At 38.0% G+C, this 21,829-nt stretch overlaps 2 protein-coding genes across 2 annotated transcripts in view; both read right to left on the reverse strand.

The window, feature by feature from the left end:
* The window catches only part of LOC132096628 (serine/threonine-protein kinase pim-2-like), a 25,284-nt gene extending 16,177 nt beyond the window's left edge, over nucleotides 1-9,107 (reverse strand). Inside the window, exons 1-7 of the mRNA XM_059502099.1 lie at nucleotides 8,713-9,107; nucleotides 8,442-8,630; nucleotides 7,884-7,978; nucleotides 7,689-7,739; nucleotides 7,103-7,484; nucleotides 6,813-6,992; nucleotides 6,324-6,559 (exon numbers count right to left, since the gene is read on the reverse strand). Of these exons, the coding sequence (XP_059358082.1) occupies nucleotides 6,441-6,559; nucleotides 6,813-6,992; nucleotides 7,103-7,484; nucleotides 7,689-7,739; nucleotides 7,884-7,978; nucleotides 8,442-8,556 (942 nt within the window). The 5' untranslated portion in view covers nucleotides 8,557-8,630; nucleotides 8,713-9,107 and the 3' untranslated portion in view covers nucleotides 6,324-6,440. The remainder of the gene's footprint in view (nucleotides 1-6,323; nucleotides 6,560-6,812; nucleotides 6,993-7,102; nucleotides 7,485-7,688; nucleotides 7,740-7,883; nucleotides 7,979-8,441; nucleotides 8,631-8,712) is intronic.
* Nucleotides 9,108-18,863: 9,756 nt separating this feature from the next.
* Nucleotides 18,864-21,538, reverse strand: LOC132096635 (serine/threonine-protein kinase pim-2-like). Its single transcript, XM_059502112.1, has 7 exons — nucleotides 21,144-21,538; nucleotides 20,873-21,061; nucleotides 20,315-20,409; nucleotides 20,120-20,170; nucleotides 19,534-19,915; nucleotides 19,244-19,423; nucleotides 18,864-18,990 (listed from the first exon to the last, which is right to left on the reverse strand). Exons 2-7 carry the CDS (start codon nucleotides 20,985-20,987, stop codon nucleotides 18,872-18,874), a joined length of 942 nt encoding a protein of 313 aa, XP_059358095.1. The 5' UTR covers nucleotides 20,988-21,061; nucleotides 21,144-21,538; the 3' UTR covers nucleotides 18,864-18,871.
* Between the last annotated feature and the right edge of the window lie 291 nt (nucleotides 21,539-21,829).

Consider the following 21,829-nt stretch of genomic DNA (forward strand, 5'->3'; position numbering starts at 1 on the left):
ATTTGCTTTGTTCTGCCCTTTTCATCATTGGTCCTAAATCTTTTGCTTCCCAACTTTTTCCTACATATACTGCAATATGCGGGACAGAGTTATTTACATTGAACCATTTTTTGACAAAATTAACCTTCTGGTATGTTTAAAGCTGCTCCCTGTTTACCTATGATGATGTACTGGGAGACTATCTCAATCCGCTGTCCTTTTGTTTCTTTTTGCCATTTCTGTTCTATATTTTCATACCTTTCTTGATCATACATCATTGTGCAATGAAATTCAGACTTTGATAGCTGTGCTTCAGGTATCTGTGCTTCAATAAACTTTCCCCATTTATTGACTGTCTGTCTCACATCTTGTTCTATCTGTCCTATCCAATAAACATTTGCTTTTGGCTCTGCAACCATCATTTGTGTTTCTGTTCCTATTGCATCAATATATATTCCTTCTGGAGAACACCAAATTTGTAGTCCTAATTTACATAATGCATCTCTTCCTAACAAATTAATAGGAGTTTGATTTGATACCAGAATGGGCATTGTTATACTTTGATCTTTTGTTTGTAGACACACTGGAGCTGTTATGGGTATCAATTGCATTTTTCCCGAGAATCCTATTGTCTTTGCAAGTTTTCCAGACATGGGGAGATGTGAAGCATATTTCAAATTAATGCAAGTTAGATTTGCCCCCGTATCAATCATCATCGGAGTATCTTTTCCCTCTATTTTAATCTGCATAATAGGCTCTTGATCAGCTTTTGTTGATAAAATTGGAAGCTGACTCTCCCCTTTAGGATTCTCTGGGCACCCCTAATAGCCTGGATTGGGACCTCCCCAAGGGTTTATTGGACCCTGCACTGGACCCTGACTAGGCTGTTGCCAGCTCACCTCCCTTCCACCCTGAGGTTGCTGTGGCCATTGACGAGTTGGACAGTCAGTTTTATTGTGCCCGGGCTGTCCACAGCCCCAGCACAGACTTGGAGGCATGCTTCTGCCTCTGCCTCTGCCTCTTTGACCTTGCTGAATGGGGTTTTTTCTCCATCCCATCTGTCCTGGCTGTTGAGTATAAACATTTATTATGGGCACAGAGTTCAAGTGTTCATTTGGAGGGACTGCTGTAAGTGGGCTTGACTGAAGAGTTGGTTGTGGAGCAATTACTGGAGGCATTATAGTCATTTGTTCGGCTGCTGCATTCGTTACTGAAGCTTGAATATTTTTCTTATTTTTCTTTGTGAATTCTTCAAGCTGTAATTGAGTTAGTTTACGTTGTAACTCTTTCTCTTGACTTTTGAGTTTTTGTTCATTTTTTCTGTGTTGTTCCACTGCATGAGACACATGGTCGCAAAACTCTTTGTGTGTTTTAGAAGTTAAACCGACCACATCCTCCAGCTTGCTTTTTACTGCTGGCGGCATAGCATCAATCACAGCTTGCCTAAACAATGTTGCCATTAATGGGTCTCCCTCGGGATCCCCCTCAGTTTCTTGTTTCCACCTTTTCAACTGTTTCTGTACATATGTGGTTGGATTCTCTGCATCCCCGATTTCTTCTCCCTTCAGTGATTTAGGATTCAGTCTGATCGGATACTCCGCACGCAATGCCTGCCATACTGCTGGGCGGAATGCATCAAAAACAATCCCATCCATATTATGAGAGTTCACTGCTCTGTTTAGAGTCGTTGTAAGGAGAATTTCATCCATCTTTGTCCTTCCAATAATTTTAGCCAGTAGAGCTTTAACATCACCAATGGACAATAGCTTTCCCATTGTTTCCTCCTCAAACATATGAATAAATTTGCCCGCGCCCTCATTTATATCAGGAAGGTGAGTGACAAGCCCCTCAAGATCCTGTGAAGCCCAGGGGACATACTGTCCCTGCTCACCCTTGATTAAAATTGGGAGCTGTGTGGCCAGTGGTCTAAGTGTCCCTTTTTCTCTGCCCTGTTCCCATTTACCGTTATCAAATAACTCCTCTGCCTGATTCTCATCCTCACTACCATAGAACAACTTACTCTTTCCTCTCTCCAACTTATTTACCTCTTGTATCTTTTTCCCTGATTCTCTAATTTTCTCTTCCATTTCTTCTTCCATAGCTTGTACTTGTGCTACAATATCGCTATCTTTCCTCCTCCTTTTTTCTAATCCTTCCTCAAACCAGGTTTTATCTACCTGATTAGCTTTCATTTTTTCTAAAGCTGTACGTGCTTGCCTGTAACAATCAAGATGCAAGCTTTCTGCAATTTCCTTTCTGGGTTGCCTCTGTGTTTTTACATCTTGTTCCTCTCTATCATCCATCTCTATCTGCCCTTCTAACTCTAGTTCTCCTGTTACTTCCACTGGTCCCTTGAGTAATGGGAACTCTCCTTGTACTGGCAAATAGGGGGGAGGCTCTGAAAATAACTTTTCTTTTCTCATGTTATCTTTCTCTGCCCCCTTCAGGATTTTCCTAGCCTGTTTTAGACTCTTCAACATATCCTCACCTTCTTTTTTAAACAGGGCAATTACTTCTTTCTCTTTTTCCCTCTTAGTTTCTCTTTTTTCTCTTTTCATATTGATGCTTTTAGTTTTATAGTTTTTTTTATCAGAGTTTCCATTTCCTCACACAATGCCACATCAAATGTCCCTTCCTTTGGCCATTTTGTCATCATATTTTTTGTTCTCTTCTGCCATTTGTTTTTAGATTTTGTTTATTTGCTCTTTACACAGTGGATATTTTAATCCAATTAATTCCACTGGTGTGGCTGCCATATCTTTATTTATATTATTACCATCATAAATCAACTTTTTAGTTTTATATAGTAACTTGGTTACAATCTCTTCTTTTCCTTTCACTTAATTTAACTATTTTTCCTTTACCAATTTCACCCTACTTTTTATTCTTTATTGTGTGTCACACCTCTTTGAATTTAGTTTTTTATTTTGTCTCATGCATTTACACTTTTTTATATTATTTGACTGTCTATTTTATTTGCTCTATTTTATTATCACTTTTTAGATAACAATTTCTAACCATAATTCTTTATTTTTAATTTTTTCCCTTTATCTAAGGGATAATCAGTTATTAATTGTCCTTTTATTATCAAGGCTCATTATACATTCATCCCTCTCAAGTGGATCTGGGTTGAGTCCAATTCTGCCAGGTCACACCGAAGTGACGGTCCAGGAACGGTGCTCAACCCTTACCCACCCAATACGGAATTTATTTGTTCATACATTCATCATCGTTCACACATTCATTCGTCCGGACACAGTTACATCCGCACAACAAAACACCGCTCTTCCTAGAGCATCCTTAAGGGCCCACCCGTTCAGACCTTTGAGACTTTTCACTTTATACTTTCTCAAAGCGGTATCCGTGGGGCTTTTCCTCGTGATTCCTTAACTAATCTGCTTCTCCGTTTATTACTGTCCTTCCTAGGCCCAGTTCTCCAATAAACACAGACCATTGCATACAATGTCTTTCTGCCTACACCATCTTTGTTTTAAATCAAGGTTACCTTCCAAGGCTTTCCTATTTATAAACCAAATATGTGCATGCAGTTATTTCTTCTGGACTAAAACCCCTTTTTCAATTTAGATATCTTATTATTTTTCTAAATTTGGAAGAGCAGATTTTAAGTGTCCTTACCACTCAGAACTGACCTCAACCAACACAAACGAATTTTATAAGCAAAAATGCTTACCTTATTTTATGGTGGCCACCCGGTTGTGTTGATCATCGGTCAGCTCAAAAGCGGTTGTCCACTCTGCTGCTCTTTTCCTGTCCCATCTGGGGTGCCAAATCTGTGGTGTCGTCTGCCAGTTCTCCGAAGAATCACACTCAGTCAGGGATTTTTCTCTCAGAAGAAAAGACTTTATTTTACAGAAAATAAAGCCGAGAGTCCTTGCAAGGAGATCTCCCAAATGTTATTTGGTATCCCCTTATATACACTAAATGGGGCGGTTCCACATAGTCAAACTTTTCCTTATGATTACAATTTTAATACCTCCCTAGAGAGGAGAGGCCCCCTGCTTGATTTATTCTAAACAAAGGCCCTGTATGTATGTCTGACCATATGTTTCTCCTCAGTTTTGTACATTCCAGCACGTAGCTTTCTATTACCTATAAGATTATAATGGAGTAATAACTAGCAACAAAAATGGCTAGATTCACATTGATTATATACTTGTTTAATTAAAATCTTGCTAATAAAAATCTTCCACAATAATCATCCAAAAATATCAAGAAAAGCTATTTTAAAACCTGTACTGTATTCTGGGATGTAAACTGTATCCTCTCCGGTATGTTCATAAACTCAAATGTAGTAGATTTTATATATATATATATATATATATATATACTCAACTTGCTATCAGCTATCACACATTTTGAAGTGGGCCTGTGGCAAGATCTCTTAGTCGTGCACAATTTGGAGCTTGTAAACTTAATAATTTGTTTAATAATATCTGAAGAGAGTAACACTCTTGTTTTTGCCCTCATTTTTCATGAGCTGAACTCAAAGATCAAAGAATATGTACAAAAAAGGCCTATTTCTCTCATATATGTTAACAAATCTGTTAGTTAGCACTTTTTCTTTGCTGAGATAATCCATCTACCTTGCAGAATTGAATGTTAATTTCTCTGCCATAAGTCGTCTCCAAAGGCATTTCAGAGAATTTGGCAGTACATCCAACCGTCTTCACAACCTTGTGTGATTACACCAGCAGCCCAGGACCACCACATTCAGCATCTTTACCTCCATGATAGTCTGAGACCAGCCACCTGGACAATTATCTATAATAACATTTGCTCCAGTGAAAACTCTGCCATCAAAGCCCATACACATTCTTGTTTGGAACTGTTTTGAACTATTTTTGCTTGTAACTCATATTTTAGCCGGAAACAACAGTTATAATATCTCAATGATAGATTTTTTTCTTAGTTCACAAGATATTGACTGATGGACAGGAGTCATCTCTGTTATTGTGATTTTTTTATCAACTGTTTGGACAGTTTGGACTTCTGATGGCAGCCATTCCCTGCAGAGGATCCACTGCTGAACAAGTTATGTAATGCTAAATTTCTCCACATCTGTTCCAACGAATGGATAAAAGGCAGACTTTCAAAATAATGTTATTTCACTGATGTTCTTATGCATTTAAAAGTGTCTTGTGGGAGTTTTAAAGTAAAATACAGTTTTTTTTCCAATATCAGTTTATAATATTGATGAAATAAAACAACTGTTTCAGCTATTAAAAATAGTTCAGTATTATATGTAATGGAAAAGTGATTATATTTGATTTTTTTTATTAAGTTAATAATAATAATAAATGAGCTAATAAGTGAGCTAATCATATACGTTTGATCAATTTAGCCTTCATCACGAATTGCCTAAAATAAAATTTATAGATATTCTAAAACAGTTTAAGCATATAACAATGTTTAAACATTAAACCCAGATAAATGTGTGATAGATCCAACAGTTTGTGTGGAGAGTGTAAGCTAAAGCGCACTTTGCAGGACACGGAGGCACCAGCTTGATCACCTGCATGTTTTTATGTGGATACGCTAAAAGTAAAGGGTCAACTTTTATTTTTGTTCACTCACAATATCAACAAAACTTTGTGTTTTTATAAAATAAAGAAAACAATCATGATGGGGTCACAGTGTGCTGCGCTGCACAAGTGCGCATTTAGAAGTTCACGGCACAAAGTGAAGAAATGTCGAGCGCACAAAGCTGCGTGTCAGCTTAACCAATGAAAAGTGTAGCAGCAGCTGCACGCTTGTGCGTGCTGCGTAAGGATGCATTCCCGTCCGCTGGGAGATTTGAGAAATGTTCGTAAAAATGAACAGTGTTATGTTTTCAGCGGGGTGGCAACAGGGGTGGCAAGGACTTCGTCTGGGGTGGCAATTGCCACCCCAACTAGCCCTCTGGCTCCGCCACTGACTATGCTTTTAAAACAAAGCTAAAACTATGCTTTTAAAACAAAGCCAAACTGTGATCTTAAAACAAAGCTAAAACTATGCTTTTAAAACAAAGCACTTTATGGCTCTGAGTCTGATCAAAGTCCTTTCAGGCAAGTCGTGCCACTCGGGCGCCATCTTGGCAACGCCTCCGAATGGTTCTGAACTCTGGGGTGCTCCGAGCTCTCTGATTCTTTAGTAGTGGGCTCACATGAGGGCTTGAGTTTCCAATTTCCATCAGCATGTGAATTCATAGTGCTTTTTCACTGGAAGGTGTGTCCAACCCTAGGAAAGAGAAAGTCAGAGGATTCTTCACACTGACTGTCTTCACTCAGGTCTTTCTTCTAGTCGTCATATATTATAGTATAACAAGATTGTTAAAAGGAACTCACTTCACTGATCATATTTTGAATCTACATCATATATGATTCAGAATTGAAGATGACAGCACAGATGTAGTTTCCTACTCTCGTCTGTTACACTGGCTCAACACTGAAACCAATGCTGTTTCAATCCTCTGACTCTTCTAGATCCACTGTTTTACACCAGTCATGCAGCAAGATCTGCTCGAGAGTCAGCCGTTCAGTTGGATCACGGTTTAGGCACTGGACGATCAGATCACGGCATTCTGTTTTCAGGAGAGAGCTGGTTAGTCGTGATCATGTGACTAATGTTAGCATGCACAAAACAGCTGAAACCTGGTTAATTTAAGGTTAAGGGAATTTACAATTATTAGAAACATAACTCTGAACACATAATTCTAACCTCTAACATCAGTTGGTAAGTACTAAAGTCTGTGTTTTAGACAGGACATTCTCTACCAATGTTTGTTCATTCTGTGCAGAAGCTGTATGTGTGTGTTGTCAGTGCTATTCTCTCACCTTTGGATAAATCTGGGTTTTCAAACCTAATTTCAGCTTGTGTGATTTCAGTTATATTGCAAAATGGAGAACACGTGTTCACCATCTCATACAACAACACTCCTAGAGCCCAGACGTTTGTAGAGATGGCGTAGAATCTGCCACAGGTGAAGAGCTCAGGTGGGAAGTAAGCCTGTATTCCTGTAAGCAAGACATGTTCAGCATTGAGCAATTCTTATAAGAATCACATGATCAGTAATAAGTCACTAAATACTGGTTTCCACACTCTGTTACACAAAATGCCAGCTCACCTCTATATTGACTGCGATCATAGCCATTACTACTAATAAGATGACCACAGCCAAAGTCTATTAACTTGAGCTCCAAAGTGTGTTTTCTCAACAGGATATTGTCTGGATGAATATCATTATGAAAAACACCGCACTCAATGCAGTGCTGTACTGCTTGCACCGCCTGACACATGATGAGCCGTGCTGTTGTCTCATTCATGTTAGGGTTATTGTTGATGAAGTCCAATAAGCTCTCGCAGGGATCCGGATTCTCCATCACGAGAGTGAATACTTGAGGGTGCTCAAACCACTCATATAGTTGGATGACGTAGGGGCTTATGGGTCCTTGCCTCATCGTTAGCATCAGCGCAACTTCAGTAATGAGAGGTTTGGGATGTACAGTCTACAGAAAAGATGCGACAAAAGGTTAGTTTGGTAAAAGAATATCTATCATTTTTAAATGTACTGTACTTTACATTGCTTTGAACTTTGTTGATTTAATAAACGGAGTCAAAGTTGAATTCATGCTTAATGTTACGTACAAGTGAATTAACTACAATAATCAGCACTTAAACAACTAAATACATATTATGTTTTGCCAGCTTACAGTTTGAAGATAATGATCCCGTACAGTTTTTTTAATACGTTTGATGGCAACCTGCAAAAGGTAAAAAAACACAGTTGAGCATATTGAACACCTAACCTTAACCTAACCATGAAGAACTGAGTATTTAAGATTAAAATCTTTAGGTTCCCTCAAATATTTTTCAGATTCTAATGTAAGAGCAAAATGTTCTTCTACCTTTTTGCCATCGGAAATACGGATTCCCTCATACACTTTGCCATAGCCTCCTTCTCCAATAATATTTTGCACTATATAGCGAGTGCTAATGGATTCTGAAGAAAAGAAAAACACATACTGTACACAAGAACACATTATATATTGTATTACATAAATATACTATACAGTGTGTTATACATTATAAAAGCTGGCTAGATCATTTTAAGTTGCATAAAATGCTTAAAGCAGTCTAATGAGGTATTATTTTTTTCTACTTCAAGATTTGTAATAACTTACAAAGTAATGTGCATAAAAATTTTTTTTCAAATTGAAATAAAATAATAAACTAGGCTAACTGCTAGATGGTTAATTCTTAAAAGGCACAGTCTTAATTCATACAATTGGTGCCTTGTGACCATAAACAATATTAATATAGAAAAAATAAATAAGGCACAAACTAACAGCAGATGCCAGCTAACTGCAAATTAACTTCAGTATAAGCATATTTCAAATAAACTTATTTGAAACCAGTTTATTACTTCAATTACATGAATCTTGTTATAATGATCACAGATTTACCATTAGTTGGGACGCAGTCTGAAGGCTCTGGGACAGGTGACAGCTCAGGATCATCCAGTTCTGGTGGAGGCACAAAAGGCTCCACTTTGTTCTGGCAGCAGAAAGGCTTTTTCATAGCCTTCCACACGCTCTTGAAGAAAGAGTGGATTCTTCTCCTCTTCCTATGTTCTTCTGTACCCTTTTTTGTAACTAATATCAACAAATTTAATATCAGCTATTGGAGATCTAGCTACACGGATGTCCCCTGTTTGTAATGCAATTTTATTCTCACCTGAAGCCTCCAATTTCGGTCTGTCTGTACTGCCCTCAGAGATGACGTTAGGTGTAGAGTCATCTAATCTGGATGCTGTCTTTAGGTTCAGGCAAGCTGAAGCCCTTACTGGCTCAACAAGCACTTCACCTGGAAGTGTAAAGCTGGACTGCTCTGGGCAGCCATCCGAACTGGATAAAGCGGCATCGCTCCACCCTTCCAGGCAAGGTGTAGAGTTGTCAAACTGTGGGTCCTGCTGTGGTAGACAGTCCACTGTGTTCTTGGAGCAGATGGGAAGCTTCACAGCCTTACGTACTTTCTTGAAGAAAGATGAAATTATGTTCTTCTTACTCTTGCTGGCATGCTTTTCTGAAACTAAGAAAAACAAATAGAAAATACTATTAGTGGCAAATATGACCCAGGGTTATCATCATTAACTAAAACTAAAACATTTTTAATTCCCTTGGCAACTAACGTTAACTGAAATAGGTTGAAGCACTAAAAAAACTGAAGAAAAAAAAACTGAAACTTGAACTCTTGGTGTTAATGGAATAATTTATATTTGCAAATATATAGATCTACATTATTTCATGAATATTTCTTACATTTTTATTTCCATTTTTATATTTTGTGCATTTTTATATTTTTTAATTACAGAAACAATACAAAAATAACTCCAAGCCCCACTATAACTCATCTAGGCCTATTGCTTTCCTGAATTTGTGAGATTTGTGTTAATCAGAGTTGAACAGTTTCAAACATATTTCTAAACTCACCTGTTGAGCTCTTCTCCACAGGAGGGGCCTCGATGACACTCAGCTGTCTCTCTACACTCTCCTCAGACACGGACGATAATCTTGAAGACATATTGTCCGGTGAAAATGTATCAAAATGTATTGCAAATTCACTCTGAAAATTAGCGTCTGTACACATATGATACTCCTACCAGCATTTGAATCCTCAGAAAGATTCAGCGATATCGCGGCTGCTGTGTGACGTCATGGAAATGGAACGCAATTTGCATAATGGATTTGAGAGAAGGAGCGCGATGTGATGTGCATTTTTTAAACATTAGGCTTGTTTGAGATGCATTTGTTTTGGGTGCTGTTGGAGTGAAATAAACGCAGTCAAGACTGACAAAATTCTTACCTCTCCAAGTGGGACAAATCAACGAGATCAAGGGCAGATATCGCGTTATTCACACTCAAGTACTGTGTTGCTAATATACATAATCTCAGTTCTGTTGCTTTTATATGTAAATAAATATGATGATCAAGACACTCAAAGTGCTTGCTATTTGATTCCATACGAAAAGTGTATTTATCATACATTTTTAGTTTTTTTAAAGAAATATGACAACAATCACATCTCATGAGCTCGCACTGTCACCGTGTTTGGGAACGTTCATGCATAATTTAAATATACAACAAGGGATTTAAATTGTTTAAATTTATTACTCGGGGGCTTGACATTAACGCCAAACAAGTAAGTTAACCATGTTGGGGGAAAACCGAATCGGTTGAGTCACAGTTTCATTAACCCATAATGAATGAGCTGTTTGAACAATTTGCTTGAGTGAACAACTCAACTCACTCTTTTAACGCTTAGTACTTGCACCTACTGTTGTTTTAGTTTAGTTTAAAAGTATAATTTCCACCATACATTTTTTTGTTTGAATATTCAAAAAAAAAAAAAAATCCCATTATTAGGATTGGACTGAATGATCAGTGAGAGCAGAACAAACATGTCACATGTTTTAAACTCAACAAAATGGTAAATATTAAAGGGTTAGTTCACCCAGACAGCAAATTTATGTAATTAATAACTTACCCTGATGTTGTTTCAAACCCGTAAAACCTCCGTTTATCTTTGGAACACAGTTTAAGATATTTTAGATTTAGTCCGAGAGCTCTCAGTCCCTCGGTTTACTGTCCACGTCCAGAAAGGTAAGAAAAATAGGGCTGCAACTAACGATTATTTTGATAATCGATTAATCTGTCGATTATTTTTACGATTAATCGATTAATCGGTTTATGTACTTATATTTTAGTTTTTCCCATTTTTTCCCCAAGTAAATTATTAATAAATGGTCTTTATCATTCAGCATAGATTCATATCCTCATCAAAAATATACCTGGAGTTGTTTTATTGTGTTAGTAATCCTTTGTCGAACTCTTCTGCAATCAGAACACTGACCCATACTCTAGCAAATTTCACAAGGAGATTTCAAATAATGTTTTCACCATGGCAGTCCTTAGAGCTCCTAAAGTAGTTTAACATCCCGAACAAAGCTTATTAAGGAATCTTTCAGAACATATTTTCACGAAGAATAAGGATAAAACAGAATAAAATTGCAGTGCATTGTATTTTATTATATACTGGGAAAAAGCTTTATAGCTTTTGCTGTGAAATTGTAAACAATCCTTCAAAAAAAGTGCCAATGGCATGAAACCTGAATGGAACTCACAATTTAAAGTAAAATCCATCAGAAGGTTGTCCAGAAAAAAAAATAGGACACACACAAAAAACCTGCTGTGTGAAAAAGAGCAGTGAATAATACTTAGAAAAAAAAGTGCATTTCAAATATCTACATTTACCTCTCTCATTCAGTCATAATTAGGCTGCACGACTGAATTTTGAACTGGTAAACGACAAACTGATCACAGAACATGTTTGTAAAGCTTTAAATGTTAACTGTTAAAAAGCAATGTTATCAGCTTTTACGACTAAACATTTGCAAACAACATTGTACTGGAGAATCTGCACAAATGAAAGTCTTAGGGGCCGTTCACAAATCGCGCCTAAAAACGCGTGGAAAACGCTAGGCGCACCGCTTTCTCCTTCTTTCCAAAGCGCTCGCGCAGAAGCGCCCCTGAGGCGTCTGCCTTTGATAAGCAACCATGACGTGCCCTCTCCTTGAAGACGCGGAAATTTCAGCAAAGGATAAATGGATTTGCAGCTCAAAAATCGCTTGCAGTAGCTCTGCTACTAAATTTATTTCAAAATGGAAATCCATATACAACTATGATCAGCTGTTCCTTTCATCTTGACTGAGCTTTTAACGTTGTTACGGGAAAGGATGAAGCTGATTGGTTAGTTCTTGTCACATGACCCGCGGTGCGGTTGCTGCATTCTGAAAAGTTGAAATGTTTTTAACTCGATGCGGTGCGGTGTTGGAAATAACGAACTTGAGCGCGCAAAAGACGCGATATGTGAACGTCCCCTTAAACAGTGCAGTAGTGCAGAGTTTACAGGTTACTCTTCTTTTTTAAAGGCTCAATGTAAAGTAGTCCCACATCACGCTGAATGCTGCAGACATAGACATCATATGATGTCTATGGCTGCAGAGACGCTGTTCGGGAAGCACGTGACATAAAACAAGGCCAGCTATTGGCTATTCGCTACTTCTCCTGTTGTACTGGCTGAGTAAAACCTCCGGTGGCTCATTACTGCCACACTTTGGTCACGCAGATTTGAAATATGCACGAAATGAGCCGCTTACGGCAAATAAAAGTTATTTAGCAACGAATTGATGACTAAATTAGTTGACAACTATTTTAATAATCGATTTTAATCGATTAAATCGATTCGTTGTTTCAGCTCTAAAGAAAAACATCATCAAAGTAGTCCATGTGACATCAGAGGGTCGTTAGAATTTTTTGAAGCATCGAAAATACATATTGGTCCAAAATAGCAAAAACTACGACTTTATTCAGCATTGTCTCCTCTTCCGTGTCTGCTGTGAGAGAGAGTTCAAAACAAAGCAGCTGGATATCCGGTTCGCGAACGAATCATTCAGTTCACCAAATCGAACTGAATCGTTTTAAACGGTTCGCATCTCTAATTCGCATTAATCCACAAATGACTTAAGCTGTTAACTTTTTTTTTAATGTGGCTGACACTCCCTCTGAGTTCAAACAAACCAATATCCCGGAGTAATACATGCACTCAAACAGTACACTGACTGAACTGCTGTGAAGAGAGAACTGAAGATGAACACCGAGCCGAGCCAGATAACGAACAAAAGACTGACTCGTTCACGAGTGAAGAACCGGTTGCATCGGTTTTCGGATCACCAGTAGTTCTTTCGGACAGTTCGATTCAATAAACCAGTTGAAGAAAACGCTTCACCGGTTCTTTTGCGCTCGACGTATAATGGCGTCATTTGCGATGATTGCCCTTGATTCAAGCCTTCGGTTTACCCGCGCTCATAACATTAGCACAGAGTCACTTAAATATCAATCACCAAAAGAATCAGTTCAGTTCAGACGCCCTGTGTGTCGGTCTGTTTCCATAGACAGTAAAAGAAATGGACACAGCGACCCCATTGGAACTCAAATTGAGACAATTGAAGCCCATTTTTTAGCGTTTTTTAGCACTTCCGTTTCTGACGCGCAGACTCAAACGAAGCTTGATGACGTCAGCAACCTGTCTGACAGATGTAAATCTTCTAGTGGCTGTGCGTGCAAACTGCCATCGTTAATCTTGCAGAGACGGCGAGCTTGAGCGGGGAGTTCTTTGGCGTGAGTGAGCAGGAGTAAGTATTCTGATTAATTATTTTGTATAGTATTTTAAAATGTAACGCCAGTATGCCATATTAAGTTAATGCATACTATTAAGAAGGTATGTAAAATGATGTTCAAGAACTGATATGAATTCATACCCGATAGTTATTTAACGGCCCAGGGATCAAATATTTTAAATATAATTTAATTTTTGATGCACATGATGTTGTATAACGTTAATGAGCGCCGAATATAATCACAAAATGGCATTAACTGTTATCTACACGTCTACATCGCAAGAGAAATGGACGAATCAGTCATATAAAAAAGTTATTCAGTAAATCGCTTGGACAAAAGCGTCTGCTTTGGCCTGTTAAATAACATATAGATAATAAATGCACATTAACGATTGTCACCAATAACATCTATAACTAATGGTTGCCCTTTTAATTTTTCTTTCCTCATAGGTAAAAATACAAACTTTAATTTCTGCTAACATCAGAAAAAGAAGAACCATGACGAACTATGCTACCAACAAAGGTAAGCCATATTAATATAGTATCATTTAGAATATATAGTATAAAATATGGAAAGCAACACTGTAAGAGAGAATAAAATAATAAATTAACCTTGTGTAATACCTATATTGTTATTATTATTTTTATGAACAAATAAGAGCAATTCATTTGTGTTTTATTGTATATTTGCATATACTTTTTTATACTTTGTTCGGATATAAATAAATCAATGGCCAGAGACAAGTTACTTGTGTGTTAAAATCTGTTTACTCACACTGACAAAACAGTGTTTTGATTGTGATTGCTGTATGCAGTGATTTGGATCATCAGCTACAGTAGCTACATTCGTTGTGGGGAAGAGAGGGCCAGAGAGACCATAGCGGCCAAGGTTTACTGGTTTGGCTGGGGTGGACTTCGATGGCACGGACTCCTTCCTTTCTTCTACCGGTCCCTCAGAGGAAGAGCAGCCCCGGATGTCCTGCTGATTCACTGCGGTGGGAACGACTTGGGATGCAGGAAGAGCATCGATCTCGTCACAGCGATGAAGCAGGATCTGCAACATCTCTATCGGCGTTTCCCTCAGATGACCATTGTGCTGTCTGACATCACCAAGAGACGTCGGTGGAGATCGGGCCTTCCGGGGAAAATTGACAAGTCCCGTAAATGGGTGAACAGTGTCATGGCTACCTTTGTCTTGGGAATGCAGGGGGGTATTGTGCATCACTCTCAAATTGTATTTAACAAGCCTCAACTGTTTCTAAGAGACGAAGTTCATTTATCACCTAGGGGCAATTATATTTTTTTTAATAGTTTAGCTGAAGGCTTGAGAGTCTTAATCCAGTAGGGGTGATGCTGGATTAAACTTCTCAACATGTTTTAAACATGAAACAGTTGAAGACTGTTAAATTGTTTTGGGGTTGTTTATGTGCCTTTTGTCTTTAGTTTAATACATGTTCACATTGGTAGACATAACACTGTTCAATAGTCATTGCTCTTTCTCCCTCCACCCTTCTTTCTCCCCTCCATTCATGTATCACCCTAGCCATCCACCCCATGGCCTCTCACTTTTCTTCCCCATGACGAATGTAGCTAGAGAGGGATTGTTTTTGTGTTTCAATAAATAAATATTTATTAATGAAATGATTGAATATTTATTATCAAAACACACAGTAGACACTTCAAGTAGACATACTTTGACAGAAATGTCATGTGGTTTTATTACTTATGGTTTAGAACTTCCCGGGTTTCGGCAACATCTCCCACACTTTGGGGAAGTCGTGGCCTAATGGTTAGAGAGTCGGACTCCCAATCGAAAGGTTGTGAGTTCGAGTCCCGGGCCGGAAGGAATTGTGGCTGGGGGGAGTGCATGTACAGTTCTCTCTCCACCTTCAATACCATGACTTAGGTGCCCTTGAGCAAGGCATCGAACCCCCAACTGCTCCCTGGGTGCCGCAGCATAAATGGCTGCCCACTGCTCCGGGTGTGTGCTCACAGTGTGTGTGTGTGTGTGTTCACTGCTCTGTGTGTGTGCATTTCGGATGGGTTAAATTTTTCCTTTACCAATTTCACCCTACTTTTTATTCTTTATTGTGTGTCACACCTCTTTGAATTTAGTTTTTTATTTTGTCTCATGCATTTACACTTTTTTATATTATTTGACTGTCTATTTTATTTGCTCTATTTTATTATCACTTTTTAGATAACAATTTCTAACCATAATTCTTTATTTTTAATTTTTTCCCTTTATCTAAGGGATAATCAGTTATTAATTGTCCTTTTATTATCAAGGCTCATTATACATTCATCCCTCTCAAGTGGATCTGGGTTGAGTCCAATTCTGCCAGGTCACACCGAAGTGACGGTCCAGGAACGGTGCTCAACCCTTACCCACCCAATACGGAATTTATTTGTTCATACATTCATCATCGTTCACACATTCATTCGTCCGGACACAGTTACATCCGCACAACAAAACACCGCTCTTCCTAGAGCATCCTTAAGGGCCCACCCGTTCAGACCTTTGAGACTTTTCACTTTATACTTTCTCAAAGCGGTATCCGTGGGGCTTTTCCTCGTGATTCCTTAACTAATCTGCTTCTCCGTTTATTACTGTCCTTCCTAGGCCCAGTTCTCCAATAAACACAGACCATTGCATACAATGTCTTTCTGCCTACACCATCTTTGTTTTAAATCAAGGTTACCTTCCAAGGCTTTCCTATTTATAAACCAAATATGTGCATGCAGTTATTTCTTCTGGACTAAAACCCCTTTTTCAATTTAGATATCTTATTATTTTTCTAAATTTGGAAGAGCAGATTTTAAGTGTCCTTACCACTCAGAACTGACCTCAACCAACACAAACGAATTTTATAAGCAAAAATGCTTACCTTATTTTATGGTGGCCACCCGGTTGTGTTGATCATCGGTCAGCTCAAAAGCGGTTGTCCACTCTGCTGCTCTTTTCCTGTCCCATCTGGGGTGCCAAATCTGTGGTGTCGTCTGCCAGTTCTCCGAAGAATCACACTCAGTCAGGGATTTTTCTCTCAGAAGAAAAGACTTTATTTTACAGAAAATAAAGCCGAGAGTCCTTGCAAGGAGATCTCCCAAATGTTATTTGGTATCCCCTTATATACACTAAATGGGGCGGTTCCACATAGTCAAACTTTTCCTTATGATTACAATTTTAATACCTCCCTAGAGAGGAGAGGCCCCCTGCTTGATTTATTCTAAACAAAGGCCCTGTATGTATGTCTGACCATATGTTTCTCCTCAGTTTTGTACATTCCAGCACGTAGCTTTCTATTACCTATAAGATTATAATGGAGTAATAACTAGCAACAAAAATGGCTAGATTCACATTGATTATATACTTGTTTAATTAAAATCTTGCTAATAAAAATCTTCCACAATAATCATCCAAAAATATCAAGAAAAGCTATTTTAAAACCTGTACTGTATTCTGGGATGTAAACTGTATCCTCTCCGGTATGTTCATAAACTCAAATGTAGTAGATTTTATATATATATATATATATATATATATACTCAACTTGCTATCAGCTATCACACATTTTGAAGTGGGCCTGTGGCAAGATCTCTTAGTCGTGCACAATTTGGAGCTTGTAAACTTAATAATTTGTTTAATAATATCTGAAGAGAGTAACACTCTTGTTTTTGCCCTCATTTTTCATGAGCTGAACTCAAAGATCAAAGAATATGTACAAAAAAGGCCTATTTCTCTCATATATGTTAACAAATCTGTTAGTTAGCACTTTTTCTTTGCTGAGATAATCCATCTACCTTGCAGAATTGAATGTTAATTTCTCTGCCATAAGTCGTCTCCAAAGGCATTTCAGAGAATTTGGCAGTACATCCAACCGTCTTCACAACCTTGTGTGATTACACCAGCAGCCCAGGACCACCACATTCAGCATCTTTACCTCCATGATAGTCTGAGACCAGCCACCTGGACAATTATCTATAATAACATTTGCTCCAGTGAAAACTCTGCCATCAAAGCCCATACACATTCTTGTTTGGAACTGTTTTGAACTATTTTTGCTTGTAACTCATATTTTAGCCGGAAACAACAGTTATAATATCTCAATGATAGATTTTTTTCTTAGTTCACAAGATATTGACTGATGGACAGGAGTCATCTCTGTTATTGTGATTTTTTTATCAACTGTTTGGACAGTTTGGACTTCTGATGGCAGCCATTCCCTGCAGAGGATCCACTGCTGAACAAGTTATGTAATGCTAAATTTCTCCACATCTGTTCCAACGAATGGATAAAAGGCAGACTTTCAAAATAATGTTATTTCACTGATGTTCTTATGCATTTAAAAGTGTCTTGTGGGAGTTTTAAAGTAAAATACAGTTTTTTTTCCAATATCAGTTTATAATATTGATGAAATAAAACAACTGTTTCAGCTATTAAAAATAGTTCAGTATTATATGTAATGGAAAAGTGATTATATTTGATTTTTTTTATTAAGTTAATAATAATAATAAATGAGCTAATAAGTGAGCTAATCATATACGTTTGATCAATTTAGCCTTCATCACGAATTGCCTAAAATAAAATTTATAGATATTCTAAAACAGTTTAAGCATATAACAATGTTTAAACATTAAACCCAGATAAATGTGTGATAGATCCAACAGTTTGTGTGGAGAGTGTAAGCTAAAGCGCACTTTGCAGGACACGGAGGCACCAGCTTGATCACCTGCATGTTTTTATGTGGATACGCTAAAAGTAAAGGGTCAACTTTTATTTTTGTTCACTCACAATATCAACAAAACTTTGTGTTTTTATAAAATAAAGAAAACAATCATGATGGGGTCACAGTGTGCTGCGCTGCACAAGTGCGCATTTAGAAGTTCACGGCACAAAGTGAAGAAATGTCGAGCGCACAAAGCTGCGTGTCAGCTTAACCAATGAAAAGTGTAGCAGCAGCTGCACGCTTGTGCGTGCTGCGTAAGGATGCATTCCCGTCCGCTGGGAGATTTGAGAAATGTTCGTAAAAATGAACAGTGTTATGTTTTCAGCGGGGTGGCAACAGGGGTGGCAAGGACTTCGTCTGGGGTGGCAATTGCCACCCCAACTAGCCCTCTGGCTCCGCCACTGACTATGCTTTTAAAACAAAGCTAAAACTATGCTTTTAAAACAAAGCCAAAATGTGATCTTAAAACAAAGCTAAAACTATGCTTTTAAAACAAAGCACTTTATGGCTCTGAGTCTGATCAAAGTCCTTTCAGGCAAGTCGTGCCACTCGGGCGCCATCTTGGCAACGCCTCCGAATGGTTCTGAACTCTGGGGTGCTCCGAGCTCTCTGATTCTTTAGTAGTGGGCTCACATGAGGGCTTGAGTTTCCAATTTCCATCAGCATGTGAATTCATAGTGCTTTTTCACTGGAAGGTGTGTCCAACCCTAGGAAAGAGAAAGTCAGAGGATTCTTCACACTGACTGTCTTCACTCAGGTCTTTCTTCTAGTCGTCATATATTATAGTATAACAAGATTGTTAAAAGGAACTCACTTCACTGATCATATTTTGAATCTACATCATATATGATTCAGAATTGAAGATGACAGCACAGATGTAGTTTCCTACTCTCGTCTGTTACACTGGCTCAACACTGAAACCAATGCTGTTTCAATCCTCTGACTCTTCTAGATCCACTGTTTTACACCAGTCATGCAGCAAGATCTGCTCGAGAGTCAGCCGTTCAGTTGGATCACGGTTTAGGCACTGGACGATCAGATCACGGCATTCTGTTTTCAGGAGAGAGCTGGTTAGTCGTGATCATGTGACTAATGTTAGCATGCACAAAACAGCTGAAACCTGGTTAATTTAAGGTTAAGGGAATTTACAATTATTAGAAACATAACTCTGAACACATAATTCTAACCTCTAACATCAGTTGGTAAGTACTAAAGTCTGTGTTTTAGACAGGACATTCTCTACCAATGTTTGTTCATTCTGTGCAGAAGCTGTATGTGTGTGTTGTCAGTGCTATTCTCTCACCTTTGGATAAATCTGGGTTTTCAAACCTAATTTCAGCTTGTGTGATTTCAGTTATATTGCAAAATGGAGAACACGTGTTCACCATCTCATACAACAACACTCCTAGAGCCCAGACGTTTGTAGAGATGGCGTAGAATCTGCCACAGGTGAAGAGCTCAGGTGGGAAGTAAGCCTGTATTCCTGTAAGCAAGACATGTTCAGCATTGAGCAATTCTTATAAGAATCACATGATCAGTAATAAGTCACTAAATACTGGTTTCCACACTCTGTTACACAAAATGCCAGCTCACCTCTATATTGACTGCGATCATAGCCATTACTACTAATAAGATGACCACAGCCAAAGTCTATTAACTTGAGCTCCAAAGTGTGTTTTCTCAACAGGATATTGTCTGGATGAATATCATTATGAAAAACACCGCACTCAATGCAGTGCTGTACTGCTTGCACCGCCTGACACATGATGAGCCGTGCTGTTGTCTCATTCATGTTAGGGTTATTGTTGATGAAGTCCAATAAGCTCTCGCAGGGATCCGGATTCTCCATCACGAGAGTGAATACTTGAGGGTGCTCAAACCACTCATATAGTTGGATGACGTAGGGGCTTATGGGTCCTTGCCTCATCGTTAGCATCAGCGCAACTTCAGTAATGAGAGGTTTGGGATGTACAGTCTACAGAAAAGATGCGACAAAAGGTTAGTTTGGTAAAAGAATATCTATCATTTTTAAATGTACTGTACTTTACATTGCTTTGAACTTTGTTGATTTAATAAACGGAGTCAAAGTTGAATTCATGCTTAATGTTACGTACAAGTGAATTAACTACAATAATCAGCACTTAAACAACTAAATACATATTATGTTTTGCCAGCTTACAGTTTGAAGATAATGATCCCGTACAGTTTTTTTAATACGTTTGATGGCAACCTGCAAAAGGTAAAAAAACACAGTTGAGCATATTGAACACCTAACCTTAACCTAACCATGAAGAACTGAGTATTTAAGATTAAAATCTTTAGGTTCCCTCAAATATTTTTCAGATTCTAATGTAAGAGCAAAATGTTCTTCTACCTTTTTGCCATCGGAAATACGGATTCCCTCATACACTTTGCCATAGCCTCCTTCTCCAATAATATTTTGCACTATATAGCGAGTGCTAATGGATTCTGAAGAAAAGAAAAACACATACTGTACACAAGAACACATTATATATTGTATTACATAAATATACTATACAGTGTGTTATACATTATAAAAGCTGGCTAGATCATTTTAAGTTGCATAAAATGCTTAAAGCAGTCTAATGAGGTATTATTTTTTTCTAATTCAAGATTTGTAATAACTTACAAAGTAATGTGCATAAAAATTTTTTTTCAAATTGAAATAAAATAATAAACTAGGCTAACTGCTAGATGGTTAATTCTTAAAAGGCACAGTCTTAATTCATACAATTGGTGCCTTGTGACCATAAACAATATTAATATAGAAAAAATAAATAAGGCACAAACTAACAGCAGATGCCAGCTAACTGCAAATTAACTTCAGTATAAGCATATTTCAAATAAACTTATTTGAAACCAGTTTATTACTTCAATTACATGAATCTTGTTATAATGATCACAGATTTACCATTAGTTGGGACGCAGTCTGAAGGCTCTGGGACAGGTGACAGCTCAGGATCATCCAGTTCTGGTGGAGGCACAAAAGGCTCCACTTTGTTCTGGCAGCAGAAAGGCTTTTTCATAGCCTTCCACACGCTCTTGAAGAAAGAGTGGATTCTTCTCCTCTTCCTATGTTCTTCTGTACCCTTTTTTGTAACTAATATCAACAAATTTAATATCAGCTATTGGAGATCTAGCTACACGGATGTCCCCTGTTTGTAATGCAATTTTATTCTCACCTGAAGCCTCCAATTTCGGTCTGTCTGTACTGCCCTCAGAGATGACGTTAGGTGTAGAGTCATCTAATCTGGATGCTGTCTTTAGGTTCAGGCAAGCTGAAGCCCTTACTGGCTCAACAAGCACTTCACCTGGAAGTGTAAAGCTGGACTGCTCTGGGCAGCCATCCGAACTGGATAAAGCGGCATCGCTCCACCCTTCCAGGCAAGGTGTAGAGTTGTCAAACTGTGGGTCCTGCTGTGGTAGACAGTCCACTGTGTTCTTGGAGCAGATGGGAAGCTTCACAGCCTTACGTACTTTCTTGAAGAAAGATGAAATTATGTTCTTCTTACTCTTGCTGGCATGCTTTTCTGAAACTAAGAAAAACAAATAGAAAATACTATTAGTGGCAAATATGACCCAGGGTTATCATCATTAACTAAAACTAAAACATTTTTAATTCCCTTGGCAACTAACGTTAACTGAAATAGGTTGAAGCACTAAAAAAACTGAAGAAAAAAAAACTGAAACTTGAACTCTTGGTGTTAATGGAATAATTTATATTTGCAAATATATAGATCTACATTATTTCATGAATATTTCTTACATTTTTATTTCCATTTTTATATTTTGTGCATTTTTATATTTTTTAATTACAGAAACAATACAAAAATAACTCCAAGCCCCACTATAACTCATCTAGGCCTAT

The sequence above is a fragment of the Carassius carassius genome, chromosome 2 (assembly GCF_963082965.1).
Source record: "Carassius carassius chromosome 2, fCarCar2.1, whole genome shotgun sequence".
NCBI classification, from domain to species: Eukaryota; Metazoa; Chordata; class Actinopteri; order Cypriniformes; family Cyprinidae; genus Carassius; species Carassius carassius.

Bases quoted from the DNA above. Each gene is read 5' to 3' on its own strand.
- LOC132096635 (XM_059502112.1), bottom strand. From the start codon at position 20,987: ATGAAAAAGCCTTTCTGCTGCCAGAACAAAGTGGAGCCTTTTGTGCCT. The intron at 20,410-20,872 runs GTAAATCTGTGA...TCTTTTCTTCAG, and splicing joins AGACTGCGTCCCAACTAATG to AATCCATTAGCACTCGCTAT. The intron at 19,916-20,119 runs GTAAGCTGGCAA...TCTTTTCTGTAG, and splicing joins GGGATCATTATCTTCAAACT to ACTGTACATCCCAAACCTCT.